Source organism: Ranitomeya variabilis, chromosome 2, assembly GCF_051348905.1.
Source record: "Ranitomeya variabilis isolate aRanVar5 chromosome 2, aRanVar5.hap1, whole genome shotgun sequence".
Classification (NCBI taxonomy): domain Eukaryota; kingdom Metazoa; phylum Chordata; class Amphibia; order Anura; family Dendrobatidae; genus Ranitomeya; species Ranitomeya variabilis.
This window is the reverse complement of record NC_135233.1, coordinates 990,598,567-990,617,183: the sequence shown is the minus strand read 5'-3', so window position 1 is coordinate 990,617,183 and position 18,617 is coordinate 990,598,567. Positions and strand designations below refer to the sequence as shown.

General features: G+C 43.9%; 1 protein-coding gene across 6 annotated transcripts in view; it reads right to left on the bottom strand.

The window, feature by feature from the left end:
* The window catches only part of KIF1A (kinesin family member 1A), a 235,892-nt gene that overhangs the window by 57,931 nt on the left and 159,344 nt on the right, over positions 1-18,617 (bottom strand). For all 6 annotated transcript variants that reach the window (XM_077291029.1, XM_077291030.1, XM_077291031.1 and 3 more), the window contains exons 25-30: positions 18,474-18,611; positions 14,461-14,579; positions 10,589-10,674; positions 10,209-10,344; positions 8,590-8,755; positions 8,339-8,429 (exon numbers count right to left, since the gene is read on the bottom strand). In XM_077291029.1, coding sequence (XP_077147144.1) covers positions 8,339-8,429; positions 8,590-8,755; positions 10,209-10,344; positions 10,589-10,674; positions 14,461-14,579; positions 18,474-18,611 — 736 coding nt within the window. The remainder of the gene's footprint in view (positions 1-8,338; positions 8,430-8,589; positions 8,756-10,208; positions 10,345-10,588; positions 10,675-14,460; positions 14,580-18,473; positions 18,612-18,617) is intronic.

Sequence of the window (18,617 nt, the reverse complement as noted above, 5' to 3'; positions counted from 1 at the left end):
TCAGTCAAAGGTTTAACAATACTGGAAAAATTAGCAATGAACCGACGATAAAAATTAGCAAACCCCAAGAACTTTTGAAGGCTCTTAACAGATGTAGGTTGTGTCCAGTCACAAATAGCCTGAACCTTAACGGGATCCATCTCAATAGTAGAAGGAGAAAAAATGTACCCCAAAAAAGAAATCTTCTGGACTCCGAAGAGACACTTTGAGCCCTTCACAAACAGAGAATTGGCCCGCAAAACCTGAAACACCTTCCTGACCTGTAGAACATGAGACTCCCAGTCATCAGAAAACACCAAAATATCATCCAAATACACAATCATAAACTTATCCAGATATTCACGGAAAATATTGTGCATAAAGGACTGAAAGACTGACGGAGCATTGGAGAGTCCAAAAGGCATTACCAAATACTCAAAATGGCCCTCAGGCGTATTAAATGCGGTTTTCCACTCATCACCCTGTTTTATCCGCACCAGATTATACGCACCACGAAGATCTATTTTAGTGAACCACCTAGCCCCCTTAATGCGAGCAAACAAATCAGTAAATAATGGCAATGGATACTGGTATTTGACTGTAATCTTATTCAGAAGGCGATAATCTATACAAGGCCTCAGGGAACCATCTTTTTTTGCCACGAAAAAAAACCCTGCTCCCAGAGGGGACGAAGATGGACGAATATGTCCCTTTTCCAAGGACTCCTTAATATAATTCCGCATAGCAGTATGCTCTGGCAGTGACAGATTAAACAAACGACCCTTAGGGAACTTACTGCCAGGAATCAATTCTATAGCACAGTCACACTCTCTATGAGGAGGGAGCGAATTGAGCTTAGGCTCCTCAAAAACATCCCTATAATCCGACAAAAACGCAGGGATCTCCGAAGGAGTAGATGAAGCGATAGAAATCGGAGGTGCATCATCATGAACCCCCTGACATCCCCAGCTTAGCACAGACATTGTTTTCCAGTCCAGGACAGGATTATGAGTTTGTAACCATGGCAGACCAAGCACTAGTACATCATGTAAATTATACAGTACAAGGAAGCGAATCACCTCCTGATGAACGGGAGTCATGCGCATGGTCACTTGTGTCCAATACTGCGGTTTATTCATAGCCAATGGTGTAGAATCAATTCCCTTCAGAGGAATAGGAACTTCCAGAGGCTCTAGACTAAAACCGCAGCGTTTAGCAAATGACCAATCCATAAGACTCAAGGCAGCGCCTGAATCCACATAGGCATCGACGGAAATGGAAGACAGTGAAAAAATCAAAGTCACAGACAAAATGAACTTAGACTGCAGAGTATCAATGGCAAAAGATTTATCAACCCTTTTTGTGCGTTTAGAGCATGCTGATATAACATGAGCTGAATCACCACAATAAAAACACAAACCATTTTTCCGCCTATAATTTTGCCGTTCACTTCTGGACTGAATTCTATCACATTGCATAGTCTCAGGTGCCTGTTCAGAAGACACCGCCAACTGGTGCACGGGTTTGCGCTCCCGTAAACGCCGATCAATCTGAATGGCCATAGCCATAGACTCATTCAGACCTGTAGGCGCAGGGAACCCCACCATAATATCCTTAATGGCCTCAGAAAGACCATTTCTGAAGTTTGCAGCCAGGGCGCACTCATTCCACTGAGTAAGCACCGACCATTTCCGAAATTTCTGACAATATATTTCCGCTTCATCATGCCCCTGAGAGAGGGCTAATAAAGCCTTTTCAGCCTGAATCTCTAGGTTAGGTTCCTCATAGAGCAATCCCAATGCCAGAAAAAACGCATCCACACTGAGCAATGCAGGATCCCCTGGTGCCAATGCAAATGCCCAATTCTGAGGGTCGCCCCGTAGGAACGATATAACAATCTTGACCTGTTGAGCAGGGTCTCCAGAGGAGCGAGATTTCAAAGAGAGAAACAATTTACAATTGTTCCTGAAATTCAAGAAGGTAGATCTATCTCCAGAAAAAAACTCTGGAATAGGAATTCTAGGTTCAGACATGGGAGTGTGAACCACGAAATCCTGTATGTTTTGAACCTTTGCTGCGAGATTACTCAGGCTGGAAGCCAAACTCTGGACATCCATGATAAACAGCTAAGATCAGAGCCATTCAAGGGTTAAGAGGAGGTAAGAAGCAGCTTGACAGCAATTAAGGGCTAGGCAGCAAAACTCTGAAGGAAAAAAAAAAAAAAAAAAAATTTCCCTTGAACACTTCTTTTTCTCCTGCTTCAGCCCAAACAATTAACACTTTGTGGGCCGGCTATACTGTCATGAATCCCCAATGGCTAGGGATAGCACAGGACAAGCAAAGTATAATAAATATCGGACGAGCTCTAGGGTGATGGAACCTGGGCTGACCGCTGCCCTACGCCTGACAAACGCAACTAGAGATAGCCAGGGAGCGTGCCTACGTTGGTTCTAGATGCCACGCACCAGCCTAAGAGCTAACTAGTACTGCAGAGAAAACAAAGACCTCACTTGCCTCCAGAGGAATTAACCCCAAAGGTATAGTTGCCCCCCACATGTATTGACGGTGAAATGAGAGGAAGGCACACACATAGAGATGATGTATATAGCTTTAGCAAATAGAGGCCCGCTGAAAACTAGAAAGCAGAATGACACAAAAGGGGACTGAGCGGTCAGCAAAAAACCCTAATCAAAAAAACCATCCTGAGATTACAAGAACCCATGTGCCAACTCATGGCACATGGGGAGAACCTCAGTCCACTAGAGCAACCAGCTAACATAGAGACATTCTAAGCAAGCTGGACAAAAAACCAAACAACTGAAAATCAGCACTTAGCTTATCCTGAAAGATCTGGGAGCAGGTAGGCAGGAACCAAACAGAGCACATCTGAACACATTGATAGCCGGCAAGGGAAATGACAGAAAGGCCAGGTAAAATAGGAAACACCCAGCCTCTGATGGACAGGTGGAAACCAAAGGCCGCAACCCACCAAAGTCACCCAGTACCAGCAGTAACCACCAGAGGGAGCCCACAAACAGAATCCACAACACTAGTCACAGCATTTGGTGTAATCTAGCTCAGCCAATCCTTTTGGGCTAGTAGCATTGTCTGAAAGTCATCTGAGTAGCCCGCCTGTGAAGCTAGCTACACCGCCTGTGTATCTCAATTTTTACTGTATCTAACCCAGTAAATCGTTTTGGGGTTTTGGGCTTAGTAGCAGTGTCTGCATGTCAGCAGAGTAGCCCGCCTGTGAAACAAACTATACCACCTGTGTATCTCAATTTTTACTGCATCTAATCCAGTTAATAGTTTAGGGCATAGGAGCAGTGTCTGCACGTCAGCAGAGTAGCCCGCCTGTGAAACAAACTATACCGCCTGTGTATCTCAATTTTTACTGCATCTAATCCAGTTAATAGTTTTGGGCCTAGGAGCAGTGTCTGCACTGTCCGACGAGCCCTGGTGCAATACGTTATGACGTATAGCCTGGGCCAACAAGCTCAAGAGGTGGGGCAAATCACGCTGCAGGAGTGGTCTCAGATCAGGGACCTATGCACCCTTCTGCACAGTTTTGAAATAGCAACGAAGATGTTTAGTGCTGACGATGCCATTATCAGCATGACCATTCCGGTGATTTACATGCTGGAGCACACCTTACACAGTGTTCGGAGTCAGGTGGTGGAACAAGAGGAGGAGGAGGAACAGGAGTAGTCGTATGCGGAAGGGATCATATCTCCAAGGTCAAGAAGGTTGGCAGCACCAAGGCGGCTGGCATTGGGGGGTGGGGGAGAGGGATTACCGAGGGCGCATGGTAGCAGCCAAACTGTTGAGGAAGGTGCAGGAGGCGAGGAAGAAGTGGAGGACGAACTGGCGCTGGGCATGGAAGACTCATCAGATAAGGGAGACCTTGATCAACTTTCTGTTGTGTGAGGTTGGGGGGAGAGGGCAGACGAAGGAAGCATGATTCTCACCTCGCCACCACCAAGACAACAAGGACTTGGTCCTCCTGGATGCGCAAGACACATGAGTGCCTTCTTGCTGCACTACCTGCAACATGACCCTCGGATTGTCAGAATCCGAAGTAATGCCGACTACTATGTTGCCAGACTCTTAGATCCCCGGTACAAAAGCAAATTTGGCGAAATAATTCCTGCCATAGAAAGGGATTCACGCATGCAGGAGTATCAGCAGAGACTGTTACAGAATCTAACATCTGCTTTTCCACAAAACACCAGTGGTGCACGTAGTCAATCTCTGAGTTCTAACTTGCCAACCGTGGGACTATCAAGTCATCACTCTAACCGTAACAGTACCATCGTATCTGGTGGTAACAGCAATTTTTTCCAATCGTTTCAAGATTTTTTTAGACCATCCTTTCCAAGGCCACAGGAGACAAGAAGTCTGATGCACAGCCAACGCCTAGAGAGGATGGTACAAGAGTATCTCCAAGTTAACATCGATGCCATGACTGTGGAACTGGACCCTTGCTCATTTTGGGCTTCCAATCTTGAAAAATGGCCTGAGCTTGCCACTCACGCCTTGGAGATCTTTCCGTGCCCCGCAGCCAGCGTTCTCTCTGAACGTGTGTTCAGCGCTGCTGGTGGTGTGCTGACAGATAAGCGCACGCGGCTGTCCAGTGACAATGTAGACAGACTAACGTTCATCAAGATGAACAAATCCTGGATCTGCAAGGACTTTTCTACCCGGGTTATCTTGGGGAGACTAAAAGCTTGATGATTTTTGAAAATCACCTCACCAACCGTTTTAAAAAACTCTGGCGAAATTGATGCCACTTAAGTGGTGTCTGTGGCCGAATTTTTTGAAAAAATTGAGACTCTTTTATTTAGTCCCCTTGCTGAGTTTTACAAGACGTTGCCATCGTCAATTCCAGGTGGGTGGGGTCGTCTGCAGAGTTGTTTACTCATACTATGGCCTGGGATTCAGAGGTCTGCTCCAAAGCTCCAGTGACTGCTAGTCAGCAGAGTAGCCCAGCCACCCACCGCCTGTTTACCTAAGTAGTATTTTTAACGGCATCTGGCCCAGGAAATCCTTTTGGACCTAGTAGAATTTAGTGCTACTCAGCAGCGTACCCCACCCATGAAGCAAGCTACACCACCTGTTTACCTAACTACTATTTTGTAATGGCATCTAGCCCGGGAAATCCTTTTGGGCATAGTAGAATTTAGTGCTACTCAGCAGCGTACCCCACCCATGAAGCAAGCTACACCGCCTGTTTACCTAACTACTATTTTGTAACGGCATCTAGCCCAGGAAATCCTTTTGGGCCTAGTAGAATTTAGTGCTACTCAGCAGCGTACCCCACCCATGAAGCAAGCTACACCGCCTGTTTACCTAAGTACTATTTTTAACGGCATCTGGCCCAGGAAATCCTTTTGGGCCTAGTAGAATTTGGTGCTACTCAGCAGCGTACCCCACCCATGAAGCAAGCTACACCGCCTGTTTACCTAACTACTATTTTGTAACGGCATCTAGCCCAGGAAATCCTTTTGGGCCTAGTAGAATTTAGTGCTACTCAGCAGCATACCCCACCCATGTAAAGTACTATTTTTAACGGCATCTGGCCCAGGAAATCCTTTTGGGCCTAGTAGAATTTGGTGCTACTCAGCAGCATACCTCACCCATGAAGCAAGCTACACTGCCTGTTTTCCTAACTACTATTTTGTAATGGCATCTAGCCCAGGAAATCCTTTTGGGCCTAGTAGAATTTAGTGCTATTCAGCAGCGTACCCCACCCATGAAGCAAGCTACACCACCTGTTGATCTAAGTACTAATTTTTAACTGCATCTAGTCCAGGAAATCGTTTTGTACCTAATAGCATTTTGTGCTACTCAGCAGAGTACCCCACCCATGAAGCAAGCTACACCGCCTGGTTACCTAAGTACTATTTTTTAACGGCATCTGGCCCAGGAAGTCCTTTTGGGCCTAGTAGAATTTGGTGCTACTCAGCAGCGTACTTCACCTATGAAGCAAGCTACACCGCCTGTTTACCTAACTACTATTTTATAACAGCATCTAGCCCAGGAAATCCTTTTGGGCCTAGTAGAATTTAGTGCTACTCAGCAGCGTACCCCACCCATAAAGCAAGCTACACCGCCTGTTTACCTAAGTACTATTTTTAACGGCATCTGGCCCAGGAAATCCTTTTGGGCCTAGTAGAATTTGGTGCTACTCAGCAGCGTACCCCACCCATGAAGCAAGCTACACCGCCTGTTTACCTAACTACTATTTTGTAACGGCATCTGGCCCAGGAAATCCTTTTGGGCCTAGTAGCAATTTCTGCTACTCAGCAGAGTACCCCACCCATGAAGCAAGCTACACCGCCTTCTTTCTTTCTCAATCTAACCCCTCGGCTCTGGGGTGTCCACTCTCCCTCCAGCTCTCTCCTTCTCACAGGCGGACTACCGCGTGTTTTCACACTGTGGTGAATCTTTTGGGCCCAGGCATAAGAAGTCGTTGAGGTAATGGATAATATGTGCCGCCTTACAAACGTCCATGACGACACATTCGAGGAAGCAACTAAACGCCTCAAATAGTGAGCAGGATATGGAGCACCCCATGGGCAAACAGCGATCTATGTAGTATGCTCCTTCACAGAAGCAGCCCAATGGGAGGACACTATTCGGAGGCACAGGTAGTAACCGGAACGCCCCCTCAATGTCTGTTTTCGCCATTAGGGTGCCCCTTACCAAATTCTTCACCCCCCTGATTGCCTCATCAAAGGAGGTACAGTACATAGAACTGTACTTGGTTCCGCATCGATGTTGTCGTTTACTGACCTGCCCCTTGGATATGACAAATGGTGGATTAGTCTGAATGTATTGGGTTCATTTTTTGGCACAACTCCCAACGGGGGTACCACTACGTCTTCTAAGGAAAGTGTTCTGAATGGACCCGCCGCCATTCTACCTAAAGATATTTCTTTTTTCATTTTTTTTGTCAAGACGTCTGGGTGTTGGTAGAGTGAGTTTAGATTTTTACTCCAGCCTTTCTTGATTTTAGAAGGGCATGACATGCCTATATCTGTGTCTCCTCCTCCTTTTACTCCTCCACCTCTTTTCTTTTCGCATGACTATGTGTGGTTGTGACTTTTCCATGTGTTTGTTGTGTCTTCTGAGCAGTTTGTCAGCCTTTGGACACCTTTTAAGGTGTTTTCTATGTGTTTTCCATGTGTTTGTATGTGTTTGTGTTTGCCTGCCATTGGTTTCAATGGGGTTCGATGGTATTCGTCGAACGTTCAACGAACAGTTCGTCGAACATGTCCCTGTTTGATGAATCGAACCCGAACACTGGGGAGGTGGCTCATCTCTAGTCCTTAGTGAGCTCTTTAGTATTGGCCATGGTGAAGAGGTTGGAGTGTGATTGATTGAGTGTGTGGACAGGTGTCTTTTATACAGGTTACATTTTAACCGGCGGTGTTTCAAATACTTATTTTCCTCACTATATGTATATACCCAGTATGGTCACTGCTAGCTCCACAATAACCACTCTCACAGCAAACTATGTCTTCCAGAATGACAAAGAGAGATGCCAAAATTCAGCTTTTTATTACATCAAGGTTATGCCCTCATACCTCCTCTTGATGAGCTCATATGAGGGCTGGTTGTGGGATATGCTAAGTTTGTTGCAATTTTATGAGATCTCTAACTGTTGGCATATCTTCGCCCCTGGAGGTCCCAGGTGGTAGATTTTGTCGTCATGTTTCTTATCGTGATTTTATCTGTCTATAGAGATGAAACATGGCATGAATAGCACCATCCATCGGACCAATATTTAGTTGGACGGGTTCTTAAGACCTTCCGTGAGTGACTATGTGAGTGACTATGTTATGTATGTCCTTACGCTGCGAAGCCGAAAATATATCTGCCATAAATATCGAATCGATGCAGACTCCAATATTTATCACTGACCATTGGTCCAAAAGGTCTAGAAATATTCTTTAATCAGAGGAAGCTCTTTGGTTTTGAAGCATACTTACTCGCCTCTAAACAAATCTCAAACTTGGTGCCTTTTTCCCAGAAAATCTCCCTGCTGTAATCATCTGATCAGTGCAGGATACCCCTGCATCAAGGTTGATGTTTGGAGTGTTAGGTCTTTCTCTCTCTTCCCCTGTTTCAATTCATTTCTTTCTTCCCTAGTTATAAGTACGGTATATCTGGAGATGTCTTATGGATTTTAATTTCTCTCTATAACACCTTTAATTAAACCTGAAATCTACACTTCAGCTCCATCTCAGTTGTTTCATTTTAAATCCAAAATAGTGGCAAGCAGAATCCAAATCACAAAGATTAGGTCATTGTCCAAATATTTCTAGGCTTAACTGTATAACACCACTTTACTTACATTTTGAACATGATAGAAACCAAGGGGTGGTCCACGACCGGTGTTTTTTAAAGGTTCAGTAGAAAATGCTTCATCATGGCGATGGATGAAGCTGAAAGACATAAGATATATATATATATAAGGAATAATTCTTTGTATCTGCTTGTACTGTATTATTTCACTGGTTACAGATATTTGTTAATGTGACATTTCCAATAAGAACATGGAAGATAGTTCATCAAACATCACATTGAATCTATCGAAACACTAACTTGAACTGGCAAAATATGTCTGCATATTCTGGAGGAATGCTTGACGCTTGCAGGACGGTCACTCTGAATGTAAAGATAGAGCCCAGTTTTAGTGGGTGTCCACCTCCATCTGTGAGGTCAAGGGAAGCTTTTATTGGGCTGTCAAGCAGAGCAGCCTGCTGAGAAGCTAGAAATAAAAAAACAGGATAATATAATTAATTAGTAATTCAATACTAAATGATATTGAAACAAAAAATGACAATTCCAATTCCTACTTCCCCGTCTTCAGTGCCAATATTCATGCTTGCTCATGCCTTAGCATTGTAAATCCTTAGTGCTGAATTAATAGGCAATGTGTTGTTTTAGGTTATGCAATCTTTGGTTTAGCAAATACATTATTATAGGTGTCTGTTTAAAAGAAGAAATTAGGTGTCACATAAAAAAACACTATTAACCTGTTGATATGGGGTCAATCTGTAGGTCAATAGTGTTCTGACGCTACCTGGTGCCCATACTGAGAGCCCCGCTGCCATGAAGAAATTAACTTATTTTCTCCAGGGCAGCCTCCGGCTTTCAGTTATATGGGTGGACCAGCTCGGCTTCAGTCATCACAGTGCATAGTGAGCAGCGGATGTAAACGCACCCCCGGCTCTGACTGACAGCAGCATAGGCAGTACAGCTGTCAGTCAGTACCAGGGAAGCGGCTACAGCCGCTGCTCACTATGCACCGAGCGGTAGCTAAAGTCGAGCTGAGCAAACACCTTTGACTGAAAGCCAGCGGTAGCTGGAAGGAATAAAGTTAATTTCTTCCTGGCAGCAGGGCACTCAGTGCAAACGCCAAGCAGCTTCAGAACGCTATTAACCTGCAGATTAACTCCATATCTGCAGGTTAATAGAGGTTTTCTACATGACAAGTTTCATTTAACCGCTGCACCATTGGATAAGCCGCTAAGCCTTGCAATCTAGGCTAATTGCTAGCCCAAAATTGAAACTACTTACTTAAGGAACACACAGAGGATCCTATAAATGAAGAATGAGGGGTCCAAATTTCTAGGTTTACTGTTCTTTTAAAGGGAATCTATCACCCTTTTTTTGCTACTCCATCTGAGAGTATCATAATGTAGGGCAGAGACCCTGATTCCAGCAATGCATCACTTACTGCAATTCTAGCATTCTCTGAATGATGAGCCCTGTATAACCCCACCCACACCACTGATTGATAACTTTCTGTGTTCACTGTGTATAAGCAGAAAGCTGCCAATAGTTGGTGAGGGTGGGGTTATACAAAGCTCACGAGTATGGAGGACTGTATGGCAGCAGGTTTACTAGTCCTGTAGTATAATCTCCTGGTGATAAAACTATGATTTTATAAAAAATTACACCAAGCAGCCCAGTAAGTGACACATCATTGACATCAGGGTCTCTTTATTAAGCCTCTTACAGATTAGGTGGCAAAAACCTGGTGGCAGATTTGCTTTCATACCATGTATGTTGCAGTTTGGGAAAATTAGAGACAAATAGAGGTTCAGTAGAAACAAATATAATACTCTGTTAAAAATGTTCCAAATGCATACGTCACAATCAAGTACAATATATACAGTAATATAACCGCTAGGCACTGTGTAATAGGTTCTTCTTACCCGCACAAGTGTTATTATTGACCTCATCTGCACTCGGTCCACAATCTGGGTTTTGACCTTGTCCCCCTTCGACTATTCGCAGCTCCTCTTGAGATGTGCCTGAGCGGGTCATTCCGGTACTGGACTCCGCCTGGAACTGTCCGTAGTGGAATGAATAAGAGTGAATATACAAAATTACCACTGCCACCAGCAAGGAAAGGAATTCTTCAAATGCTAGGTGTTTTTTCCTGTTAGGTTATTTTGCTAAGCTGTAATTATTAAATATTGCTGGTGCCCTACAAAGCATTCAGCCTCTTTTAAAGAACCACCGTTGTTACAATGTAATACTATTACGTGATAGTGGGAACTGAAATGCTGAACTCAGAGACGACATTTCTCACCTTTTGAAAATGCTGATCATCAAACGAAATTTTGGCAGTTCCAGATTGCCGAACTCCAGAGCCATAGTCAGGAGCTTCCTCATCCGCTGAAATCAAACAGTGATGAACCAAGATTATGAGCAGCTAGACATATCAGATGGAGAAGAGAAACCTATGCAAATGGAAAGCAGACCTCCGTATTAAAGGAAACCTAACAGCGGTTACATGCTGCCCTATCCACAGGCAGGGAGAGACCTGTCACGCAAGGGAAGCGTGCAGCGAGAAACCGCTGGGGACTTGCCTGTCCAACTAGTCTCCCATGCTGCTCGGTCCTCAGCGACTCTTGCCGCAGTATTTCAGAGTCAAACATACATGGCTGAAATCACATAGCCAATGTCTGACACATGCTGCCCGTGGATCGGCGAGCATGTGTAACATAGTTAGTAAGGCCGAAAAAAGACATTTGTCCATCCAGTTCAGCCTATATTCCATCATAATAAATCCCCAGATCTACGTCCTTCTACAGAACCTAATAATTGTATGATACAATATTGTTCTGCTCCAGGAAGACATCCAGGCCTCTCTTGAACCCCTCGACTGAGTTCGCCATCACCACCTCCTCAGGCAAGCAATTTGTCTGTTGTCAAATTCCCTTTAAGGCACTTATTCTTAAAGGGTTTATCCCATTTCCTGTCTATAGGTATGCTCCTGACTGATTGACAGTTTGAACCTGTGACACGATTGTGCTGCTGGCCTGAACTGTGCAATCTCTGATGCTGAAAACAGAGGTAGCTTTGTATCATCAGAATTAGGGGAGAACAAAGGCACTGAAGCTAGCCAGATCCCATAATCCAGACAACTTCAAAACTTCATTTGCAAGCACTATAGCTAACAGCTTTCAAGCTATGTGCTCTTTGACTTGGAGACCAGCAACCTCTGATAGACCTCAGAGGTGGCCAGTAACCTAGACAAGTAAGAGTAAACTATATAATCAAAAATACCTGTCACGATTCTGTTGTCGGGTGACCCGGGAAAGGGCTCCTTCCCTGTCCCTAATGCTAGGGGGCGCCCCCTAGCTTGCCCTGTTCCCCGGGGTTACTTCTGAAGGTGAAGATGCCGGGGCCACCTACCTTGCCTTCTCTCCTGAATCCACCCTCTGTCTGTACCCTTCACCTGCCCAGGGAAGAGGGGAGTTGAAGTGCACCATAGTACACCAACCAGACGAACAGGGTAACACGAACAGGGAAACAAACTACCAGGCATATAAAATATATACTCACATATAACAGAGAAATGCACCTGGGAGTGGAGGATGGGTAAAACCAAAGTAGGAGAAGAAAGGGAATTATCACACTCACTAAACCAAGCAACAGTCACAGATAAGTCCACCAAACGCCTGCTCTTATAACTACCAACTACTATACTCCCAGCCATGCAACATAAGCTAGCTCTGACAATGTGAGTCAGTTAGGACCCAGATTATATAAGGGATAGGAATGGCTAACTGTGCTCAGCTGAGAGCCCTCAACATGGCCGATTAACCCCTGTACTGCCAAAAGAAATTTACACCGTTTAAAAAGTAAGTGAAGTACTTCTGTTCAACGCAGGAGTAGGAGCAATCAGAAGCTGCGGTCTTCTGGCTCCTCTCTGTCGTGGTAACTCCATGACAATACCTCTGTTTTTGAGAACGAAGGTGATCTTTAAGAAGAGGTGAACTGCAAAGTTACTTGTTTCTACAAGGACCGTGCAACTTTACCAATTTAAAATCATGAAGCAACTCGGTAAAGTGTTATTCCTAAAATAGTGACTTTATATCCTATGTGCTTGGCTTTTTCCAACAGTCCCACAGACAATGAAGGGGTGGATGAAGTGCAGTTTGAGCATGCACACCACTGTCTCATCTAAGATGTGATTCTGCAAAGCCCGGCTCTAGAACCCCGTTGTTGACATTGGAGAGGGAGATGGAATTTGGTGTATCTCAGACCACAGAGCATCTGGTTCTCAGCCTATTAATGACACCCTATGGCGGGCTGCCCAGTGCTAACTGTAATGCATCCTGTGTGAACAGAGGCCACAGTTTACAGAGCCATTTGAGCCTAATTGCACCCCAAAAAAATATATAAAGTGCACAAAAACATATCAATATATGTAAGGTATTGGTTGATATTCTGGCCATAATACGTAAGCTGGCAACCCGTGTCAAGGGTCCTTACACTTGCCAGTCCTACTCTAACATAAAAACTACAAAAAAGAGGAAAAAATCCTCCAATATTCAAGAACAACAAAAAACAGGCAGAGATGCTTACCTGTCTAACTGGCCTCAATACAAATGCACTAACAGGGTGCAGCAGACCCAAGTAAAATGGCAACTGCACAACTTTGCCACATACAGATTATATTTTTTTGCACTGGTGTGACACACGGCCAATCCCTGATTGAAAGCTGGCTGTCTCATTTGGTATTATTGCACTTGTGCAGTTGCCACTTTACTTGGGTCTGCTGCACCCTGTTCGTGCATTTGTATTGAGGCCAGTTAGACAGGTAAGCATCTCTGCCTGTTTTTGTTTTTTCTTGAATATTGGAGGATTTTTTCCTCTTTTTGTGTTTTTCATGTTAGAGTAGGACTGGCAAGTGTAAGGACCCTTTACGTGGGTTGACAGCTTACGTATTATGGCCAGAATATCAACCAATACCTTACATATATTGATATGTTTTTGTGCACTTTATATTTTTTTTGGGGGTGCAGTTGGGCCCAAATGGTTCTGTAAAATGTGGCCTCTGTTCACACAGGATGCATTATAGTTAGCACTGGGCCGCCCACCATGGGGCATCATTAATAGGCTGAGAACCAGACGCTCTGCATTCCTTGTGTGAACTTTGCCACATACAGATTATATATTTTTTGCACTGGTGTGCCACATGGCCAATCCCTGATTGAAGGCTGGCTGTCTCATTTGGTATTATTGCACCTGTGCGGTTGCCATTTTACTTGGGTCTGCTGCACCCTGTTAGTGCATTTACATTGAGGCCCAGTTAGACAGGTAAGTATATCTGCCTGTTTTTGTTTTCTTGAATATTGGAGGATTTTTTCCTCTTTTTGTGGTTTTTATGTATCTCAGACTAGCAGGTTGGCGCTACTTAAAGTGTGAGCCTAAATGCAGTTTGATATTATCTGCCCTTCATATTCAACTGTTTAATATTCTGGTGAGCTTCATTATTTAATAAATAATTGAATAATATTAATTTATTATTATTGAATAATATTTATTTTAATTAATAATACATTTAAAATGAGGGAGCCCGACAGTAACCTGTAGTGTTTCATACAATAATACAATAATACATCCTGCCAACTTCATACATCTCTTTAGAAGCAAAGTAAGTTAAATAACTCAAGTTTTTTTATGCAATTTTTTTTGAGGCAAAGTCAGAAGTGAATTCAACAGGAATTAGAAATATAAGGCCTCATTACATTACCATCTAACCAGTCATTTTGGGTTTTTTTCTCTCCGGCATGGTCCACATCACCGCGCACATCAGTTGTTACACTGGACCTCTCCAAGAGGTGGATCAGAAAATTCTGGCATTTTTTCAATTTGTCTCCATGTTTTTGCCATAGAAACTGGTGAACATGAGTTCTGACATGAGTTGTGATTGGTTGAGGCATAGGAAAAATTATTCTGATGAAATATAAATGGAAATCCAGCCTAAGACCTGACTTACCATATATTTTATGTTCCTTTTTAATCCACTACTGTATTTTACTAAGAAAATTACTACTTTGAAAAAAAACATTTTGTGAGTTTTTTTTCCAAAAAAATGATATGTATGGAACCGTATACACTATTTATCCATCAAAAACGATTGATGCACTCACAGCGAACAATCCTTACCGGAAATGGCCTGAACAGCAACTCGCAGGAATCCTTTCACTTCTCCCTTCTCGCTAACGATAGCGACTCGATGAACCAGAGGCACAGAGTACAGCAAATTGCTCAGGTATACAAAGGCCCTGCAGAGTGGGACATAGGTTACAGGAGGAGAGAAAGAAGTATAGAAGGTAGAAAGAAAACAGTAAAAGTGGATGGAAGAAAAGGAGAAGACCAGTCGGGAATAGAATAGTAGGGATTGATGAAGAGATGAGCACAGAGATTGTGAATAAAGTGACCAGTTAAAAAGGAGATTGAAGAGAATGGAGAAGAATAATCAGCAAAGAAAAAAGAAAGAACAGGAATGAGAAGGGTGAAGAAAAACAAGAAAGAAGAGGTCAGGATACACACTGCAATTCTTTAGTAGGAGGGATACAGCTCACACCACAACAAGAGCTGCCAAGCTACAAAAAATATGTGAGGTGGGCAGCCACTAGCAGCTCGGAGGTAAGTGGGTCAGCCACAGCAGAATATAGGGTAAATGGGATGGTAAGACGAACTAGTGGCGAACATTGATCAACATGGGGAGGAACTGTGAAGGTGAGGGAGGGTTGGAGGCGGACAGGAGGGTCAACTGGACCCCGGTGTTCTGTGTGAGGGAAAACGCCAGCAGCAGAGCATAAAGGTGTATGGGTGTGCCGGCAAAAACCTGAAATCAATCAAATGAAAAGGACCAAAGCAAAAAGAAACAGAGAGCTATGAGAAGGAGCCAGCTCTTTCTTTATATTGGTGGTGAACATGGTGTTGGAAATCCCACCAACTAGTGTAGCGGTCCCATAATTTACTTTTATAGCTAGGAAAACACTCTAAAGATATTATACACCACTGATCCTGTATATAATAATATGTGCCATCTGCTATCATACATGGGAAAGAGAAATCAACTACTATCAAAGATACTTTATAGGAACATATTAGTTTCACGTATATTGCTCACTCCTCAATGTACTAAAACCAAAACTGGTACAGGTTGTATTTACTGTCAAGTTCAGCATGTCTATAATCTTCATGTTTTCTTATGTTGTTACCAAGAAGGTCTCTGTCTCAGGAGGACCAAAGCAATTGATCTCAATAGGATCGGTGTAATGTTTCCTTTGCCCTGTGGGGGTGCTGCATATCTTGCCTTACAGATAACTCAGGTCTTTCTGAAATCACGAATGTCTCAACACTGAGATACTCTGGACCTATATAGTAAAAACGATTGTCCAAAGCAGACAACCTCTTTAGTGATACAGTAGGAACACAAGGAAGCTTAGATTTAATTGAAATAGTCCATTGAAAAATTATTAGGAAGTTATAATTCACTAGAAATAGGCCCGATGCTATTGCATCGGGAGTGCGGTGAAATGAGCATCTCCCTGGCGCTCAGCCAATGAGCGGCGCGGGATTCAAATCCCCCGCCGGCTGAGCCAATGAGTGGTGCTGCGCGGCTTTGGCAGGGGATTCAAATCCCACACGGCACCGCTCATTGGCTCAGCCGGCGGGGCAGGGGATTTGAATCCCACACCGCTCAGCTTATGAGCGGTGCCGTGCGGCTTGGCGGGGGATTCAAATCCCACGCGGCAGTGGCTGAGCCAATGAGCGGTGCCGTGCGGCTTTGGCCGGGCATTTAAATCACGCGCCGCTCATTGGCTGAGCGCCAGGCGGATGTTCATTTCACCGCACTCCAGTAGGAACACAAGGAAGCTTAGATTTAATTGAAATAGTCCATTGAAAAATTATTAGGACGTTATAACTCACTAGAAATAGGCCAGATGCTATTGCATCGGGAGTGCGGTGAAATGAACATCCCCCTCGCGCTCAGCCAATGAGCGGCACGGGATTCAAATCCCCCACCAAAGCCGCGCTGCACTACTGATTGACTGAGCGCCACTGATCTCCCGACGGAATAGCGGTGCCATTTTTGTCACTTGTGGAGGCGCAGTTCGTAGCCTTCGGCTGCGATGGATTGTGGGATAGCGACACAATCGCCTGAAGCTGTGACAGAGCCGATTGGATATTATATATTAGATTATGAAGCTTATTCACTATGGCCTGCAATGCAATTGTTCTTCAAAGCACATATCATAAATGAAAACACTTATAGGGGAACTGGGACCAGCATGATACCCCCTATATTTAAAGTTAAGGCATGATTTGCGTGTGAGAGCGACTTGTAGCTATGGACACTCTGCTTGACATCCTAGTAAAGACCACGGCTGTAAGGTAGTATATCACTACTAACCTATGGTTGTCTAAAAACAAATGAGTTAGTGACCCTTTTCAAACTGCACAGTATGCACTTGTACAAGGAGAAAGTCATATGGAAAAGCCAGGATATGGCAAGAAACCCTCAGCTAAGTAATTAAACAACAGGCCATTATTACTTTAATACATAAGATCAGTCAATCAGGAAACCTGAAGTTATCCTCAAGTGCAGTCATGAAAACCATCAATCGCTTTGATGAAACGGGATATCATGAGAACCGCCCCAGGAAAGGAAGATCACTAAACTTCTACTACATACCATCCCATCTGGTTAGGACAATAACCCAAAACACACTTCCAAGCTATGTAAGGGCTATATGACCAAGAAGGGGAGGAATGGAGTAAACCGTCAGGTGACATGGCCTCCATAATCACCCAACCTCAACCGAATTCAGATGTTTTGGGATGTGTTGTAAATTGTGAGCCCTCGTGGGCAGCGTCCTCTCTCCTCCTGTACCAGTTGTGACCTGTATTGTTTAAGATTATTGTACTTGTTTTTATTATGTATACCCCTCCTCACATGTAAAGCGCCATGGAATAAATGGCGCTATAATAATAAATAATAATAATAATAATAATAATAATGTCAGTAGATGGCTAGATATGTCTTTGCATTAGAACAGCAGAATAATTGTAAAGTGTGTATTACACTTTTGGTATTTTAGATCTTAGTAGGGTTTTTCTTTAAAAATTGAGGGGTTTGAAAAACACTCAAAGATGGTCCATGTTAAGTGGAACCATAAAGCACCATCTTTAGATACAAAATAGCCCACTATTAGCTCAACCTAGCACCATTACTGGTCCTAGACCCTGGAAAGGTTTGATATGAGTGTTTTCATAGTGATTTACTGGTACTTAAATAACACCAATATCTCAATTATATCATTATTAGAGAACCAAACTGTAATGTAGAGAAATGATTTATGGCTTTACAGTGCATTGCAGGCCTACAATGTGATCTGAGACCCCTGATAGTGGTGCACTCTAGCAGTGATGCTGGAGCGAGAAATATCGTCCTGAAAGAGCTGGTTGCTTCCCAGCATGCTCTGGGCAGATCTGACGAACCTTCCCACTACACTGAACAGAGGGGAGCGGTCATGAAACGGGTCTGATCTGACAGCACAGCAGGGATGCTCCTGGGATCCATCTTCTTCTTCCTCCTCCTCCTCATACTCCAAACCCTCCTCCTCTTCAAGCTGGGAGGCTGGCTCAGGGCCCTCGGAGCCAGGGCTTGAGAGGGTGGGGGAGGGGGTTATTTTGGCCATGCTGTCGCTCATGCATGTGGTGAATAAGGGAGAGCTGAGATCAGAAATGAGGAGGGGGTAGGTTAGTAAAAAACAGAATTGGTAACCCAAACCAGGGATGGAAAACCCAAGGGACCTACAGAAAGGGTTAAGAATATAAACTGGTGATGTAAGCAAGATGGCAGGTGTATACAAAAAATAGGAAACTATGAATGAAAAGCTACAAACCAATGAACAAAGAAATGTTGTGGAACAGGGAAGAAAGGATAAAGAAGGTCGAGAGCAGGAAGACAACTTTCCCTGCTAAATAAGGTACACAGTTATGGTTAATTAAAGAGCTGGGTAAGTTATGTCTTTAGTATGATGAGACAGGCTGGCATTATTCAAGTAGATGGAGAGACCACTAACTCACCAAATACGTAGTCGCCAGTTTTCCAAACCTACGATATTATACGAGGTGCAGGCTAGAATTACAGGGGAACTTACCTGCCCACCAAACGGAACCAAGGGAACCGATCATAGAAAGGATCTCCTCCTGTCACCACATTATCACAGTCTTCTGTTAGGCCAGATGGAAGCTCAGCTGCACGGTCATACATCTCACGCATCATATCCAAGCGTTGCCTGTGG